General features: G+C 49.0%; 1 protein-coding gene across 5 annotated transcripts in view; it reads left to right on the top strand.

Annotated features, from left to right (window-relative positions):
- The window catches only part of LOC135918021 (protein phosphatase 1 regulatory subunit 21-like), a 247346-nt gene that overhangs the window by 69803 nt on the left and 161840 nt on the right, over nucleotides 1-15703 (top strand). For all 5 annotated transcript variants that reach the window (XM_065451686.2, XM_065451684.2, XM_065451685.2 and 2 more), the window contains 2 exons: nucleotides 221-315; nucleotides 11065-11279. In XM_065451686.2, coding sequence (XP_065307758.1) covers nucleotides 221-315; nucleotides 11065-11279 — 310 coding nt within the window. The remainder of the gene's footprint in view (nucleotides 1-220; nucleotides 316-11064; nucleotides 11280-15703) is intronic.

Genomic DNA, 15703 nt, shown 5'->3' with positions numbered 1-15703 from the left:
TATGTTATAAGTAATCTGAGCTGTATCTTCATAAAGCTTTCATCTAATATAATCTTGTGATTCACTCTGATTTATTCTACTCTTACTTTATTCATTTACTGTTTATTTTTGTTCATTTCATTAATTTTCAGTTAATATTGCCTTAACTTCATTTATTTCAATAGCAATGTTTATTTTATTCGTCTTTGGTAAACTTAATCTTAATTTCATTCATTTTCAGTGAATCCAAGTTGGCTGAGGTCACAGAGATCCTGGGAAGCCGGTTAGAGGAGGCCAAGACTATTGTAGAACAATATGTTCATTTCAGAGATGTAGGTAAGTAAAATGAACACAGATTCATGTCTTGTGAAGCAGTGTTCCCTAATAGAGCTAGCCTGCATGAGTGATACAAGTTGTATGCTGTAAACGATTAAAATAAAAATATGTTTGCCATTAACCAACAATATGTCATAAATTGTTATTGCAAAGCAGTTCGTGGAACAAATTTATTACTTTAGTGTCAGGGCTGACTTGCAGGTATTCCAAAACTGCATGCAGCCTAGGATATGAAATACAGTAGAAGCGAGTTGATACGATCCCATTTTGTACGATTTCCTAGTGCCAGCATTCGCAATAGAGAACACAAAAAATGTCCCAATACAGTTATGCTTCTTTTTTTACGAGTTAATACGTTCCCAGAAGATGTGATATTTTGGCACCAATGCCCAATGCATTGCCAAACTTTTAATAGATGTTGACCCGTTCCCTGCTGCAGGCGGCGCAAAGTGAGCATCATGTCTCGCTGTGCCGTCGCTGTCTTAATGGCAAAAACGACAGAGTGCATCTTGGGCTGTACGAGCCCCACCAGCCTGACACGTGTCGCAATGATTCCTGCCGAGCGGGCACGTCAGAACTTCCTGCCAAAATGCGCTGCTTGAAGAAGCTGATGACCTAGACCTAAAGCTGCAAAAACGACAGTGCGCATCTCTGGCCACTTGGTCCCCACAAGCTTGGTGTACATCGGTGTCTTGTGCTGCAACGATATGCGTAATGCTTTGTATTACGTGGTTGTCAACTACGCTGGAGTTTGCCAGATTTTTTAATGACTTAGGGTCGTACATTTTCCCCGTTAGTATGTTCTTTCTTTTTCACGTTTTCTTCCCTGATCGCATGAGTGAGATTCGACTGTAGTGAAAAAACTAAGCTTACAAAAAGATTACATATTGTGAAGCCATCAGTTCAAATGTGACAATATTCATGGTCAAGTACAAGCTTCACAGCTTGAGTTCGCATTCAAAGCTGTTTACATTGTTTTCAACAGTCTGACATGTTTTGCAACCTAGCCTTAAATTGTTGGTCTCATCAGTTGCCATAAGTTTACTAAATCTCTTTCTGTGGACACCCTGGGAACCTTATTCTTATAGGGATGTTGGGAGTATAGACTGAATATATTTACAGTATAAATATACAAGCAAAGTCAATGTAGTCAAGGTGGCTGACCAGCAACAACATGCAGCAGCCAGCGTCTCGCGATCTTCTACCTCTCTCTCTTCTGCCATTCTTCCGTAACAGGACCCCCGGGTGGGGAAGCGCCGTCTCGGCGCATGGTAGGCGAAGAACTGCGAGTGAAGTATGGCTTCAGCCGCGAAGCGTGCACGACGTCCACAGGCGGCGGACGTGAGGATGGATGAAACTGTAACGGCGCAATCTCGTAATTGACGTCATTAACTTGACGTAGAACTTCCTAAGGCCCTGTGTAGCGAGAGAGGAGCTTCTGAGAGAAGCTGACTTGACAACATGGTAACCAAAGCAGCACCCAAGCACCTGGGGCTAACTAAACATCGCAATGGCACCGGTCGTAATGATTTTTTTGCAGATGCTGCAAGGCTAATAAGCGAGATCGGGCGACTTGGCGCACCATGTGAGCGCGATCAATGACTTCATGAGCGTACTCAGTGGCAACGCGGGGCACAGAAGGTAGGATGGTGTCAAAGAGCAAAGTGGGGTCGCGACCGTACAAAAGATAAAAGGGTGAATATCCTGCGGTGTCATGTCGGGACGAGTTATACGCGAATGTCATGTAGGCCAGCGTGGCGTCGCAGTTGCAGTGATCGTTGGAGACTTACATTGACAGCACCTCTGTGTGTTCGGTTGAGATATTCCGTAGGACCGTTTGTTTGTGGGTGGCAGGCGGTGGACACCTTGTGCTCAGTGGCACAAGAGCGGAGGAGGTCGTCCACAACTCGAGACGAGAACGGGCGGCCACGGTCTGTAAGTAACTGTCGAGGTGCACCATGCTGTAGAATGATGTTGTGAAGGAGAAAATCAGTGACGTCAGTTGCGCGTCTATAGGCAACACCTTTGTTATCGAGTAGCATGTCGCGTAATCAGTAGTGACAGCGATCCACTTATTCCCTCTAGTAGTCGTCGGAAAAGGGCCAAGCAGGTCAAGGACAACGCGAAAGAATAGTTCAGAGGGAAGTTCAAGGGGATGGAGGCGGCCGACAGGTGGCAGGGGAGGTTTCTTCCGGTGCTGATCCAATTCGCAAGTTGCGACATGACGACACACAGATCGGTAGAGACCCGGCCAGGAGAACCGGCGTCGTGCGTGGTCGTATGTACGCATAACTCCAAGGTGTCCCGCTTTCGGTGCATCATGAAGTTGTTCGTGAACGACAGATCGCAGATGACGAGAAAGGACAAGGATCAACTCAGGGCCACCACAGTTGATATTGCGGCGGTAGAGGATGCCATCAAGCAGCACGAACATGCAGCATGTGCCGTCAATGCTGCCAGATTGCACTCCGGTGATGATGGACTGTATGGATGCGTCAGCTATTGCTTAGCGCGCATGTCAGTCATGTCAGTCAAAGCTATCACGCAGGTCACAGGATCATGCGCAACAGGATCGGGAGGATCCACGGGGTGACGCGAGAGGCAGTCAGCATCCTTGTGCAGACGTCCGGACTCATAGTTAACGCATGAAAATTTCTTGAGCCGCAAAGCCTAGTGACCAAGTCGTCCTGTGGGGTCCCGGAGGGAAGACGGCCAGCAGAGGGCGTGGTGGTCTGTAACAAACGAAAATGTGCGGCCGTACAAATATGGCCGGAACTTGGCAACAGCCCAAACTAAAGCCAAGCACTCCTGCTCAGTGACGGAGTAATTTCTCTCAGCAGGTGGCAGCAGGCGTCTGGCGTAAGGTATCATGCACTCGATATCATTCTGCTGTTAGGCAAGAACAGCGCCGAATCCGTGGCCGCTTGCGTCAGTGTGAACTTCAGTCAGTGCAGATGGATCAAAGCGGGCAAGTATGGGAGGGGTGGTGAGAAACCCGATAAGAGTGGCGAACGTGTGAGCTTGCTCAGGGTCCCATGAGAAAGGTGTATTTTTCTTTAGAAGATCTGTCAAAGGCTGAGCAATGTCGGCGAAGTTTTTGATGAAACGGCGAAAGTAAGAACACAGGCCGACGAATCAGCGCACGTCAGAAGCAGAATGTGGCACAGAGAAACTGCATACAGCGGGAACTTTTTTTGGATCTGGTTGGACACCGGATGTGTCAACGAGGTGTCCAAACAGGGTAATCTGATGGTGCCAGACTTGATACTTCGTAGAGTTCAGTTGGAGGCCGGCTTTTCGGAAGACCGCAAGAATGGCAGTGAGTCGGGTAAGGTGGCTGCTGAATGTGTGAGAAGAAACAATAATGTAGTGAAGGTAACAGAGACAGGTGGTCCATTTGTAGCCTCGCAGAAGAGAGTCCATCATACGTTCAAATGTCACAGGAGCATTGCATAAGCCAAAGGGCATGACTTTGAACAGATATAAGCCATCCGGCGTGATGAAGGCAGTCTTCTCACGGTCCATTTCATCAACTGAAATCTGCCAGTAGCCGGATTGAAGATCAATGGACGATTAGTATTTAGCTCCGTGCAAGCTGTCCAAGGCGTCATCGATGCGTGGTAGTGGATAGACGTATTTTCAGGGGATCTTGCTTAAATGGCGATAATCGACGCAAAAACGCCAGGTACCATCTTTTTTTTTTTTTTCACACGGACGACAGGCAAAGCCCAAGGGCTGGCTGATGGTTCGATGACTCTCTTGTGGAGCATTTTGTCCACTTCTGATTGGATGACTCGACGTTCAGCATGCGATACACGATAGGGACGCCGACGAATAGGAATGATGTGTGTTGATACATCTCCACTGTTGTTACAGTGGTGAACAACAGGCGTTTTTCCTAAAGGCTTGTTGCTGAAATCAAAGATGTCAAGGTACGATTCGAGGAGGAGGCGTATGTCCGTGGCCTGTGCAGAGGTGAGGCCAGGTGCAGTCATCTTCGCCAAATGATCCGTTAGGGAACCAGAGCTGTGAGCTGCAATTGGTGCTGAGAAACTGCTCTCGGCATTAAGACTTCCAATGTCAAATTTGGAAGTATTAGAAACGCTGGCCAAGAATATGCCGGCTGGAAGCACTTGAGGGCACAGGCTGAAATTCAGAAGCGGAAGAATGACATTGTTATTAGTAATAGTCACCAGCATATCCGGAAGAGCAACATTCCGGTCAACATTCAGAAGCACGTCGATGATGGGCCGAAGGACATATTCACCGTCGGTAATCTGTGGCTGTGCGGTCGAAGCGACGTAAGTGACTGCCTCAGGTGACAGACGCACATCTTGAAGCGAACACATGTGCGGTGGAGCGGTGCTTAAAGCATCGACGACTTGAAGCAGTTCTAACCGAAGAACGCCAGTTGCGCAGTCGATGAGAGTGGAATGGAATGATGGGATAAAAAGTCCAATCCAAGAATAATGTCATGAGGGCAGTTGTCGATCACAGCAAAAAGAACAGAAGTAGGGCGGCCGGCTATACTTATGCACGCAGTACATTTTCCAAGTACAACCAGCACGCCGCCGTCAGCCACACGAAGCACTCGGGCAGCTGCTGGGTTGAGGACCTTCTTTTAAACGTCTACGTAGGCTAGCACTTGTCACAGAAATGTGTACTCCAGTGTCGACGAGTACTTGGACAGGTAAGCCGTCTATATTAATGTCAATTACACTTCTCTTTGTGGGCACAGACAGAGGATTTGCTGCAGTAGTGGGCAATGCAGCACCACCTCTGAGGGCTGCATTTCCTAGTTTTCCGAAAGGGTGCGGCCGAACGCTATAGGGGACGAAAGGCGACATGGCTGTGGCGAACGGGAAGATGGGCAACGTGTTTGCGGTGAACGAGACTTGTGTTCACGTGGCGATGGTGAGCGGCTGTACCACGTGTTCCTAGCACAGTTGTCGGCGCTGTTAGACTCGGTGGTGGGCGAAACATTGCGGGCGTTTCCATCAAAATGGCTTAGGTTGGTCGGCGTGCGTGGTGTTGAGGGCCACAAGTTGCGACAGTATCTGGCGACATGACCATATATATGACCATATGACCATGTCATATGACCATGACCATATGGTCATGTCATATATGACATGACATCACTTCACTTCACTTTAATACCTTAAAGGCCCCCAGGATTGGGTGTATTACATAAGGGGTGGGTAGCTATTAAAATAAATTATATACACAAGGGAAAGATGTTTAGGTACAAGTTTGCTCGCTGGTAAATGTGTTAATTATACAGTTCAAAAATGTGGATGGGCAGGTGATTGCGGCGATGTCGTGTGGAAGGCCGTTCCAGTCCGAGGCTGAACGTGGGAAGAATGATGTGGTAGTGTGCGCACGTGGACGGGCGACTTGAAAGGGATCACCAGTGCGGAGTGAAATGCGTGCAGGAGGACTGATGTAGGGTGGATGATGAAGTGAGCTGTAAAACAACCCATGAAATAAGTACATAGTAGCGATACGACGCCGACAAGTCAGGCTTGTTAAGCCGGATTCTGCTTTTAACGATGATATACTGACATTATATGAATAGCATGAATGGATGAATCTTGTGGCACGATTCTGCACTGATTCTAGACAGTTTGTTAGATATTTTTGGTTAGGGCTCCAGATGGCAGAGGTATATTCCAGCTTAGAGCGTACGAGTGACTTGTATGCAAGCAGTCTTAGGTTTGGTGGCGCTAGACGTAGATGACGTTTTAGGATGACCATATATGTGGCGACAGGTGAAACATATCAGCTGGTCGTCCGCGGTTCTCCACTAAGTCAGGTTACGATAACGCGGAGAGAAGCGTTGGGGTGTAGCGAAAATAGTAGAAGGGCGTTTGTTGGCTCTGGGGTTGGTGACAGCACAGACAGAATGTAGGCCAAAGTTTTCAAGTTCCTGTCGAACGATGGCTTGCATGAGGGGAACTGAAATAGGGGTAGCATGAGGGCTACGCAAACAGAAAACTGCGGGCGCCATCACGTCCTTTTCATGTCGAACGATTCGCACCACATCCTCTGATGGCGATGCATGCTGCTGTGCGGGCTGATCTTCACACACCTATGTGACGGCAGTATTGGGAAGTGTGGTGAATAAATACGGCTTTTGGCCTGTTCGAATTGTCGGCACTCATTGAGTATTGGGAAGTGTGGTGAATGAATATGGCTTTTGGCCTGCTCGAATTGTCGGCACTCATTGATGATAGCATCAACTGTAGAGCAGCTTTTGCACATGAGCAGATTAAAGGCGCCGTCAGTAATTCTCTTGAGCACATGCCCTACCTTCTCAGCTTCGTTCATGTCGTGATCAGCTTTACGAAAAAGCGCCAGCACGTCCTGGATATATGAAACATAGGACTCTGTGGGGGAGCGGTCATGAGAGGCCAGTTGCTGCTTTGCGGCAATTTTACTGCTGGCTGGTTTGCCAAACAACTCTGTTAACTTCTCTTTGCATTGGTCCCAGCTGCTCAGCTCCTTTTCATGGTTTTCGAACCACGCCTTTGCCGTGTCTCTTAGCTAGAACAACAGGTTAGCTAGGAAGAGAGTAGGGTCCTATCTGTTGATTCCACTCACACGTTCGTACATAGCCACCCACTCTTCAACGTTGGCGCCATCAGTCCTGCAGAAAGTTTCGGGATCCTTGGGTTGCACAACCACAACAGAAGAGAACAGCAGGTGATAGTGACGTTGGAGCCGGCAATGATGTTGAACCCGAGTGCTCACCGTCATTCATGGTAGGACGGTGATGCGACGTCCACTGCGGAGATCCGTTTCCAGCCATGGTACCCCGCACCTCCCATCAATATGTTACGGGGATGTTGGCTGTTGTGGGGGGCGCCCACCCGTACTCTTGGGACAAAGGAACGACAACACAGTAGTGCAAACAATCACAAGGGCATTTATTGCACCTTTCATAGATCAATGCCTGCTAGCCGAGTTGCTATACACATAACATGCCGGTGGGTGCGCGACGAATCTAGAAGTCCGACTCACCGTGACCGGAAAACTAGCGAATATGTTCGCCCCATGCTGGATCCCAACGCCTGGTCATTCGCGCATACGGTCACGCGAACGGTGGCGCGCTCGAAGGCGGCCACGCGAGACGGTCTCGCCGAACCATGGATCGGCGCACGCGCGGGACGTCCGCCGCGTTCGCCAGTCCCCCGCTCAAGAGAGCGAGCCTTCCTTTCCCGCGCCCCGCCAGTAGGCGGCATCAGCAGCGCAACACTCGCGCCATCTCTCGTACGGCGCTTCAACCACTCCGACCGCCGCGGGCGCCAGGCCACTCGGCGGGCGAAGCCGCCCTGCAGGAGACGAGCTATGCGGGAAGACTAGATCTCAGAGGAGGCGTGAGAGTCACGCATCCTTACATCCCCCCAACCACTACACTCAAATCACTACATATTCCGGCGAAATATGTCACACAGTCTAACATCAACACGTGCTTCGCGAACAAGATAGTACATGCAACATTGGCCGCGCCAAGGAAGTGTCCACACGCTGTCCATAACATGCGAGCCGACTGTCCTTGGGTACACCGCTGGTGTCCGCCGGTCGCAGCAGCAGCTTTGCAGACTCGACGGCGTGATTCCAGGCCAGAACTCCGGAAACGACGACGCAGTAGTCGGTACAAGCAAGCATCGCTCGCGCCGACGCGCTCTGCTGGCAAGAGCCGCCGTAGCTGTCAGTGACCGCCGGCTCCTTTGTCCGCCGCCGAGGGTTGTGAGCTGGATACAGGAGGCCGCTGAAGTCGCTGCGCCGAACTGGCCACAGCATCACCATCGCCCGGGGTGGCCCCAATCACGCTGCGTACACTCAACACACTCGGCAAACACTAAAGTAGTGCAAGGGAGAGGAATTCTGCATTCGCATTGCCCACGTGGTACGATGTTCAACTTGGCTAGCAAAACATCGGGCAGCTACTCAGATGCTAAGTTCACGTGAACGAAGCTCGCTTCCTTGAGTCGAATGAGTAATTTCAATTCGTGCGAGGCTAACTAGAATGAGGGAAGCAAAGTGCAACACCTCAACGCCACAGTCCACCAGGTTGTGTCCCTCCACGTGCGACAGGCAGCTTCGTAAAGCCTTAGGCCTAAAGCGTCGCTACCCTGACAACAACCGGCATCCAAAAAAAATCAACACCCAAAATGAGTGCAAAACAGGCAGCCGTGAGGAGACCTCAGCTCTGTTTGGTGGTCCTACCCCGCTCGGTGCACACAGCATCTGAGTTGACGGCGCCCACCGTCCCAGACGGTGTCGGAGCGCCCGGTGCCAGGCCGCAATACCAGTCAGCCCGTAGTGGCACCCGTGGCCCGCGCCCATCCGGCTCCCAGAGCCGCGACTTCATCCGAGTCAAAGAGATAGAAGAAGCTATTTACATAAGAAATTCGGACCACCCACGAGGCTTCCGTACTCACTTGCTTCAGGCTTGCCAATATGCTCCGCGGGCGCTATGCCTCGCTCTCCAAGGATGCAGACCACGTGGCTCTCGTACCGACGAATGTCATAAAAAAAACACTTGCGAAAAGGCTTATCATGTTGACATATTCAAACACACTACAGCCACCGTCGCCTCGCTCAAGAAAGCACGCCGCCAACGCTAGCGATCAAAATCTGCGCTAGCCCTACGCTTCGGTTCAAACAAAGGTCTCGAACGAAGCAAAACTGTTAAAACTATTGTCCGATGCCCCAAGAGCCCCACGTTGGGCGCCAGATGTGGGGGGGCGCCCACCCGTACTCTTGGGACAAAGGAATGACAACACAGTAGTGCAAACAATCACAAGGGCATTTATTGCATCTTTCATAGATCAATGCCTGCTAGTCGAGTCCCTATACACAATACATGCCGGTGGGCGCGCGACGAATCTAGAAGTCCGACTCACCGCGACCGGATAACGAGCGAATATGTTCGCCCCATGCTGGATCCCAACGCCTGGTCATTCGTGCATACGGTCACTGCGAACGGTGGCGCGCTCGAAGGCGGCCACGCGAGACGGTCTTGCCGAACCATGGATCGGTGCACGCGCGGGACGTCCGCCGCGTTCGCCAGTCCCCCGCTCAAGAGAGCGAGCCGTCCTTTCCCGCGCCCCACCTGCAGGTGGCATCAGCAGCACAACACTCGCGCCACCTCTCGTACGGCGCTTCAACCACTCCGACCGCCGCGGGCGCCAGGCCACTCGGCGGGCGAAGCCGCCCTGCAGGAGACGAGCTATGCGGGAAGACTAGATCTCAGGAGAGGCATGAGAGTCGCGCATCCCCACAGTGTATAGACTGAATATATTTACAGTATATATACAGGCAAAGTCAATGTGGTCAAGATGGCTGACCGGCAGCAATACGCAGCAGCAAGCGTCTCGCGATCTTCTTCCCCTCTCTCTTCTGTCATCCTTCCGTAACAATATAGATGAGGTTGGGCTGCAGTTCATTGGCATTCTGCTATCAGACATGAGGCTGTGGGTTCAATTCCCAGCCTTGTCAACAAAATCCCAAAAATGGGCAGTGTTAAAGTGCTTGCACACTTAACTTTAAGCCCATATTCAACAACCCTAGGTAGCCATTGTTGGTCGGGATGCCTCCGGCACAGCATTACTCATGGCCACTCAGTCAAATCACATACCTTGGTGGCTGTGGCGTTCTGCTGGTAGCATGAGGTTGTGGGTTCGATTCTCGACTGCAGGGACCAAAATGCTTACATACTTACATTTAGGTACACAATAAATAACATAGAGTATCAAAATTAGCCCCAACATCACTGATGGCTCAAATGCTGGCTTGGGACGGTAAAGGGCCCCTAAACCGCCTCTGATGTTTTTAAAAGATTTCAAGTAAACATGCGCATCGAGTTCAGAATGCCGTCACAATCAATGATGCCAAATGCTGCAGCACTATGCCCCGTGGTTGCACCACAAAATAAAAAAACAGTCCCGTGCTCCTCTGCAGGCCTTTCTGGTATAACCAGCGCTCGTCGTGACATTGCCAAGCTTAATCTGGCGATGTCACCAGGAGCAGACTCTGTTGATTGGTCGATACGACTTCTGGTTAGTCTGCTAGCAGTTATGCACGCTCCTTGCTCTTCCTCGTGTTGCTCACTTGTGCGCATTTGTGAATCTGTAACTATGGCCCGCAACGCATGTGCCAAATCGCTTGCATTCCAACACAATCGTGCTTAGTGGTCTGTGTGAACTAGCTGCATGAACAGAGTTGGACAGTGTTTTGTGATGGCTAGAAGCCATTTGTCTGTGCATCTTGGATGCAAGAGCGCTGACTGGTAAAACGAAACGACACAACACCGGCTGCCTCATGATGACACTCTGTGCAATGCCTGGCTTTAGTGCGTTGGAGCTGTTTTAATGAGTTAACCTAGTAACATAAATATATCTTTCGCTTTATTGTCACTTAAAAAATCATTTCCCCTTTTCATGAAATAGGTCACTATGATGAATTTAACTCTGCAATAAAAAGCTGCGACCATCAACGGTTTAAATACGTAGGTTGTTAACAGTTCCATTTTTGTGAATGGCTCCATTGCTAGCCATCGGCTATGGGATCCAGCAGTACCTGGAAACTTTTGTACCTGAATTTGTCTATTATTTGAAAAGTTAAACAATCAATAAAAAATTGTACTCAGAAAAGAAGTGGGAGGTGCATGTCAGGATACTGCAGTGATTTGGAACTGTGGATTTTGGAACGGTCGGGCATGTGACGCATTTCTCGTGGCAGGTGACGGGCGTGCTCCAGGACTGGATGTACCCGTGACGCGGCAGGCGCACGAGAATGGGGTGCGTGCCCTGCTCTGGCAGTTGGCTGAGCTGGTGCCCGAGGTGAGCCAGGCCCTGTCCACGTTGCACACATACGCCGAGCAGCGAGTGCGCCTCCTCCTTGCCGGCGCCATCTGTGGGCTGCAGCCGCAACAGGCACAGGGCCCGCTACAGCTGGTGAGTCCTATCTTTAAGCTGCTGCGACGACAGAGGTGCGAGCGTGTGACCCGTGCTGGGCAGAAACTGACTCCCGCCTTTATTGGTTGCTTGTTTTATATACGTGAAAGTGCTCCTAGCACATATCTTCGCTGACATTGTCTAATACAGTAGAACCTCATTCATATGATTCCGTTATGTACGATTTTCCAGGACCAATGTTCAGGATTGAGAACACAAGAAAGGACCCAACACAGTTACGCTTCGTTCTTTTTTACCAGTTCGTACGCTCCCGAAAAATCTTTCGGCACCAAGATTCAGTACATTGCCTAACTGCAATCTTAAGATATGTTTTCTGACTGTTATATCCCGCAAACACAAGAAGTGTGAGGTGTGTACGACCGAGAACAGTAGCCCCATGCAGCAGCAGGTTTCCTGCGATGCTTGCTTGCCTGTCTCGCATAACACCAGCGCACACTCAGTTTCCTATTCCGGTACCAGCAAATCTCTTCCAGGGTCGTCGGATACCGTATTCATAGCTATCGCTGCCAACCCTATTGCGATAAAGCATCTTCACCTATCCATTTCATAGCATGTTGGGTTTGGTGCCATTGGAAGCCTACTGCACGCTAATAGTAGGCGTTTACCCAAATGTGCCACTGTTCCTTGCTGCAAGCGGCGCGAATTGAGTGTCTTGTTCCGTTCTTGCGGCATTGTAGGCTTTGTATTCTGGCATCGTCCACCAGCTCATGCCCTGCTCGAGAAAGCTGCTGACCCAGGCCCAATACGAGGAGAGCAAACATAAGCTTGCCGAAGCCATAAAAACGATAACACACGTGTCGGGTTGCATGCTGCCCCACCAGTTCGGCGCGATGATTTCTCATGCTGTAACTATTTTCACGATGCTTTGCATTACGTAGATGTCAACTGCAGTTGAGTGTGTCATATCTTTTAGTGACCTCAGATCGTACGTTTTCTTTGTTGCTATGGTTTTGTCGCGTTTATTTCTAAAATGTGTGAACAAAGTAGTTATTGTTACTTACATGTCTACTAGGAGTGTGTGAATGCCAAGGAGTAGATTTTGAATTAAACATCAAATCGAATCAAGAAAAAAAAAAAGCCAAATATCGAATTGAATATTGAATGTCTTACATTTCACAAAATTTAATGCTCTAATGGGAACAAATGACAGGACATGAGAGCAGCAGGCCGCGTTGGCAGTGTATCCAGCAGAGCAGCCCAGGCAATTTCAAACTCGTGCTCCCGGGACGCCTGGTGATGTGGCTGCAGAGCCGGGCATTCTTCTTCACCACAATGCTTACCAATTTCCTTAAGGAAAATACGGTGCTGCACGTGCTCGGGAGTCTACTAGCATTGTGCAACAAGAATGTAGCAAACTGTCAGTAACGTAGGTACACAGAAGTCAAGATATACAATACAGTCCCCGGAGAAGCGTCTGCATCAGCAGGCGTTTGGTGTGTTGCGACACCAGGAACCCGAGCACACGAGGCTGGGACCCTTCCGTGCGTAGCCATGCGTGGCTTTGCCATGTCCGGTGAAAAGGGGATCCTGGGAGTTGAGCCAATGCTGGATGCTTGGACCTTTATGACCCCTCAGCGGAGTCAACACACCCCTTTGGCCCTACTACACGTAGATGGCACCCAGGGTGGACTGATCCACCCTGGAGAAATCAGTAGTTGCCTTTTCCTGTTCTCCACTCCAATCTTTGTCTTTCTCTCTCACTTTCAGACTTTCCTGTCTTCTCTTCGCTTCCTTTTACTTCTTGTTTTCCAGGCAGCAAGGGTTAATATTAGGTTATTAGGTTATACAGGTAAACCCACTTATAATATTCAAGTGACACAAAAATTCTATTGTTATAGCCGACAATTGCTATAGTCAGGTTGCATGAAAACAATCAAACTAGCGGGATGGTAGAGCTGTTATGAAAAATATATAATGGCAGGAAGGCCAGTGCCTGCCCTCACCACCTTTCTCGATTTGGCTGCTGATTGTGCTTACTTGTTTAACTATTTAACTCTACTTACTGCATGCTCCGGTTGCGTGTAACACGCCACATCTGTCGGAATTCAAGAATTGGCGCTGCTATAGCAACTGCAAAGAGGGGTGATGGATGGCAAGCGGTGTGCGAGCTCCTCCACGGCATCGCTTTGGTGACGCCAAAAGGGGCCTCTTAAAAGATGCGAGAAGGTTGCTAAGGCAGCCTGTCAGCTTGAGAAACGCTGGGGCGTGATTGCCACAAGCATCTCGCCACCCACCTACTGACCGTGTCGTTTTCTGAACGTCACACGAGGAGTAATCTTCAAACAAGACCTCCTAGATTTGACTCAAACTGAGCTCTTTGAGAGCTGGAAGGAACAACACATTACGAATGTTCAACGAATTAAAATTCAACACGATGCTGGCTTGCATGAGAAAACCTCATGTCCGTCGGCCTTCCTTGCTTTACGCGAAGCTTGCTGACATGGGATGCCTTCTCCAAGGCATCCCAGTGCTCCATGTAGTGCATCGGAAGGTTCCTCACGAAAACGAAGCCTCCAGAGGGGACTGAATCACTTTGCCGGGCTTCCTGTGAGAACAATGTTGAGGCAGCCTGCCCTACCGCGTCACGCTGCTGTCATCGCCGTCGGTATCCGATGCAAGAACATTCGCGACGATTGCCTTATCGGTTAGAAGCATGCAGTTTCCAAAGCTATAGCAGTGTGCTTTCTTTTCATCAAGGAAGGATTGTAAAGAAGCGTGAAAATGCTGTGTTACGAGTTTGTGCTGCCATCGGGAAGGGCCCGGTGAGCAAGTTTCTCGCCTCTCCGATTGTCCCGGTGTCTTTTCTTTTTTCTCCCTCCCTGGACGTGCCGCTGGCCTCTTTCGCTGCTGACGGTGGTGCCAAAATCAGCTAAAATTTGTTTCTAACATGAAGTAGCTCGTAAAGTTACCTCAAAAGTGTGCATGTTATAAAATATTGCGCAATATAGTAAATCATCGGTAGCTCGGTGTTGCAGCTCGGCATCCTCCTCATAAAATTTGTCAAGGGATCAAACACATGAATAATAACTGCATTGCCTTTGCCAGAGCTGCTGCAAACGAATTCTTAACGCTACGCACTGTCAAGACAAGTAAAATATGTAGTTTTTCATAAAAGAATATACTACTCCTATGCCCCAAAAATTGTGCTCGCAACAACTGATATCAATGCTTCCATGTTCTTTTGTCTATTTAATAAGTAAAGAAAATATCACACGAACTTTAGAACTATATCAGTTCTAAACCAGCAAAGCAGTGCATGCCGCTGATATGAAAAATGTAAAAGCTAATGAAATGAACCAGTTGAAGACAAATACTTTAATGAAACTTTGTCATTCAAGAACCCTGTTTACATTTTTGTACATATGCAATCGCCAGAGAAAAATCTCACTGACGCTGTCGTTTGTTCCAATGTATTGCGTAGGAACAGCTGTCACCGGTCATGTATTGGGAGTAATTGCACCGAAATTATAGTCGCAACAGAGAGCACATATAAAAAGCAGAAGTTCTGTAAAATATATGAGGGCGAGCCAAATGAAACTGAGCAAATACAAATATATGAAAAATGAGGTACTTTATTTAAAAGTAGTCTCCATGTACATTTAGACATTTGTCCCGCTGACTAACAAGTCGCGTGATTCCCGTCTCATAAGACTCCTTGGGTTGCTGCTTCAAAAAGTCTGTCACTAACTTTTTCACGTCATCACCCAACACGAATCTGGCCCTCTTGAGCTGTTTTTTTTTATTGCCACAAAATGTGGAAGGTGCAAGGCAACAGGTTTGGGCTGTGTATGGTGGATGTTGCAGCGTTTCCCACTTGAACTTTGCCAGTTTTGTTTTAACCACATCAGCGACGTGGGGACGGGCATTGTCATGGAACAAAATGACCCCATTCTTCAATTTTCCACATCCTTTGTTCTTGATTGTGACATCCAACTGATCCGGCGTTTCACAATATCGGAAACGATTGATAGTCTCTCCAGGTTTAGCGAATTTGATCAGTGATGGCCCCTGACAATTGAAAAAAAGAAAGTCAACACACTTTTTTTGGTGGAGATGATGGCCTTTGCTTTCTTTAAGGCTGGTAAATTCGAATGTTTCCACTGTAAGCTTTGCCATCGTGTTTCAGGCTCGTAGTAGTGGCACCACGATTAGTCCCCGGTCACAATTGCCAACAAGTTGTCACCCTCATTGTGATACCGGATCAGATGAGTCAAGGCAGCCCCGAACCTCTCCGTCTTCTGGCTGTGGTTCAAAATCTCGGGCATCCATTGCACGCACAAGAGCTGATAACCTAGATCTTCATGAATTATGGTGTGAACCGAACCGTGGCTGATGTTCGCAAGCTCTGCCAGTTCATCGATGCTTATCCTCTGTTCTTGTCTAATCTGCTCATCGACCTTTGC

Source organism: Dermacentor albipictus, chromosome 7, assembly GCF_038994185.2.
Source record: "Dermacentor albipictus isolate Rhodes 1998 colony chromosome 7, USDA_Dalb.pri_finalv2, whole genome shotgun sequence".
Classification (NCBI taxonomy): domain Eukaryota; kingdom Metazoa; phylum Arthropoda; class Arachnida; order Ixodida; family Ixodidae; genus Dermacentor; species Dermacentor albipictus.
This window is presented reverse-complemented; position numbering and strand designations above follow the sequence as displayed.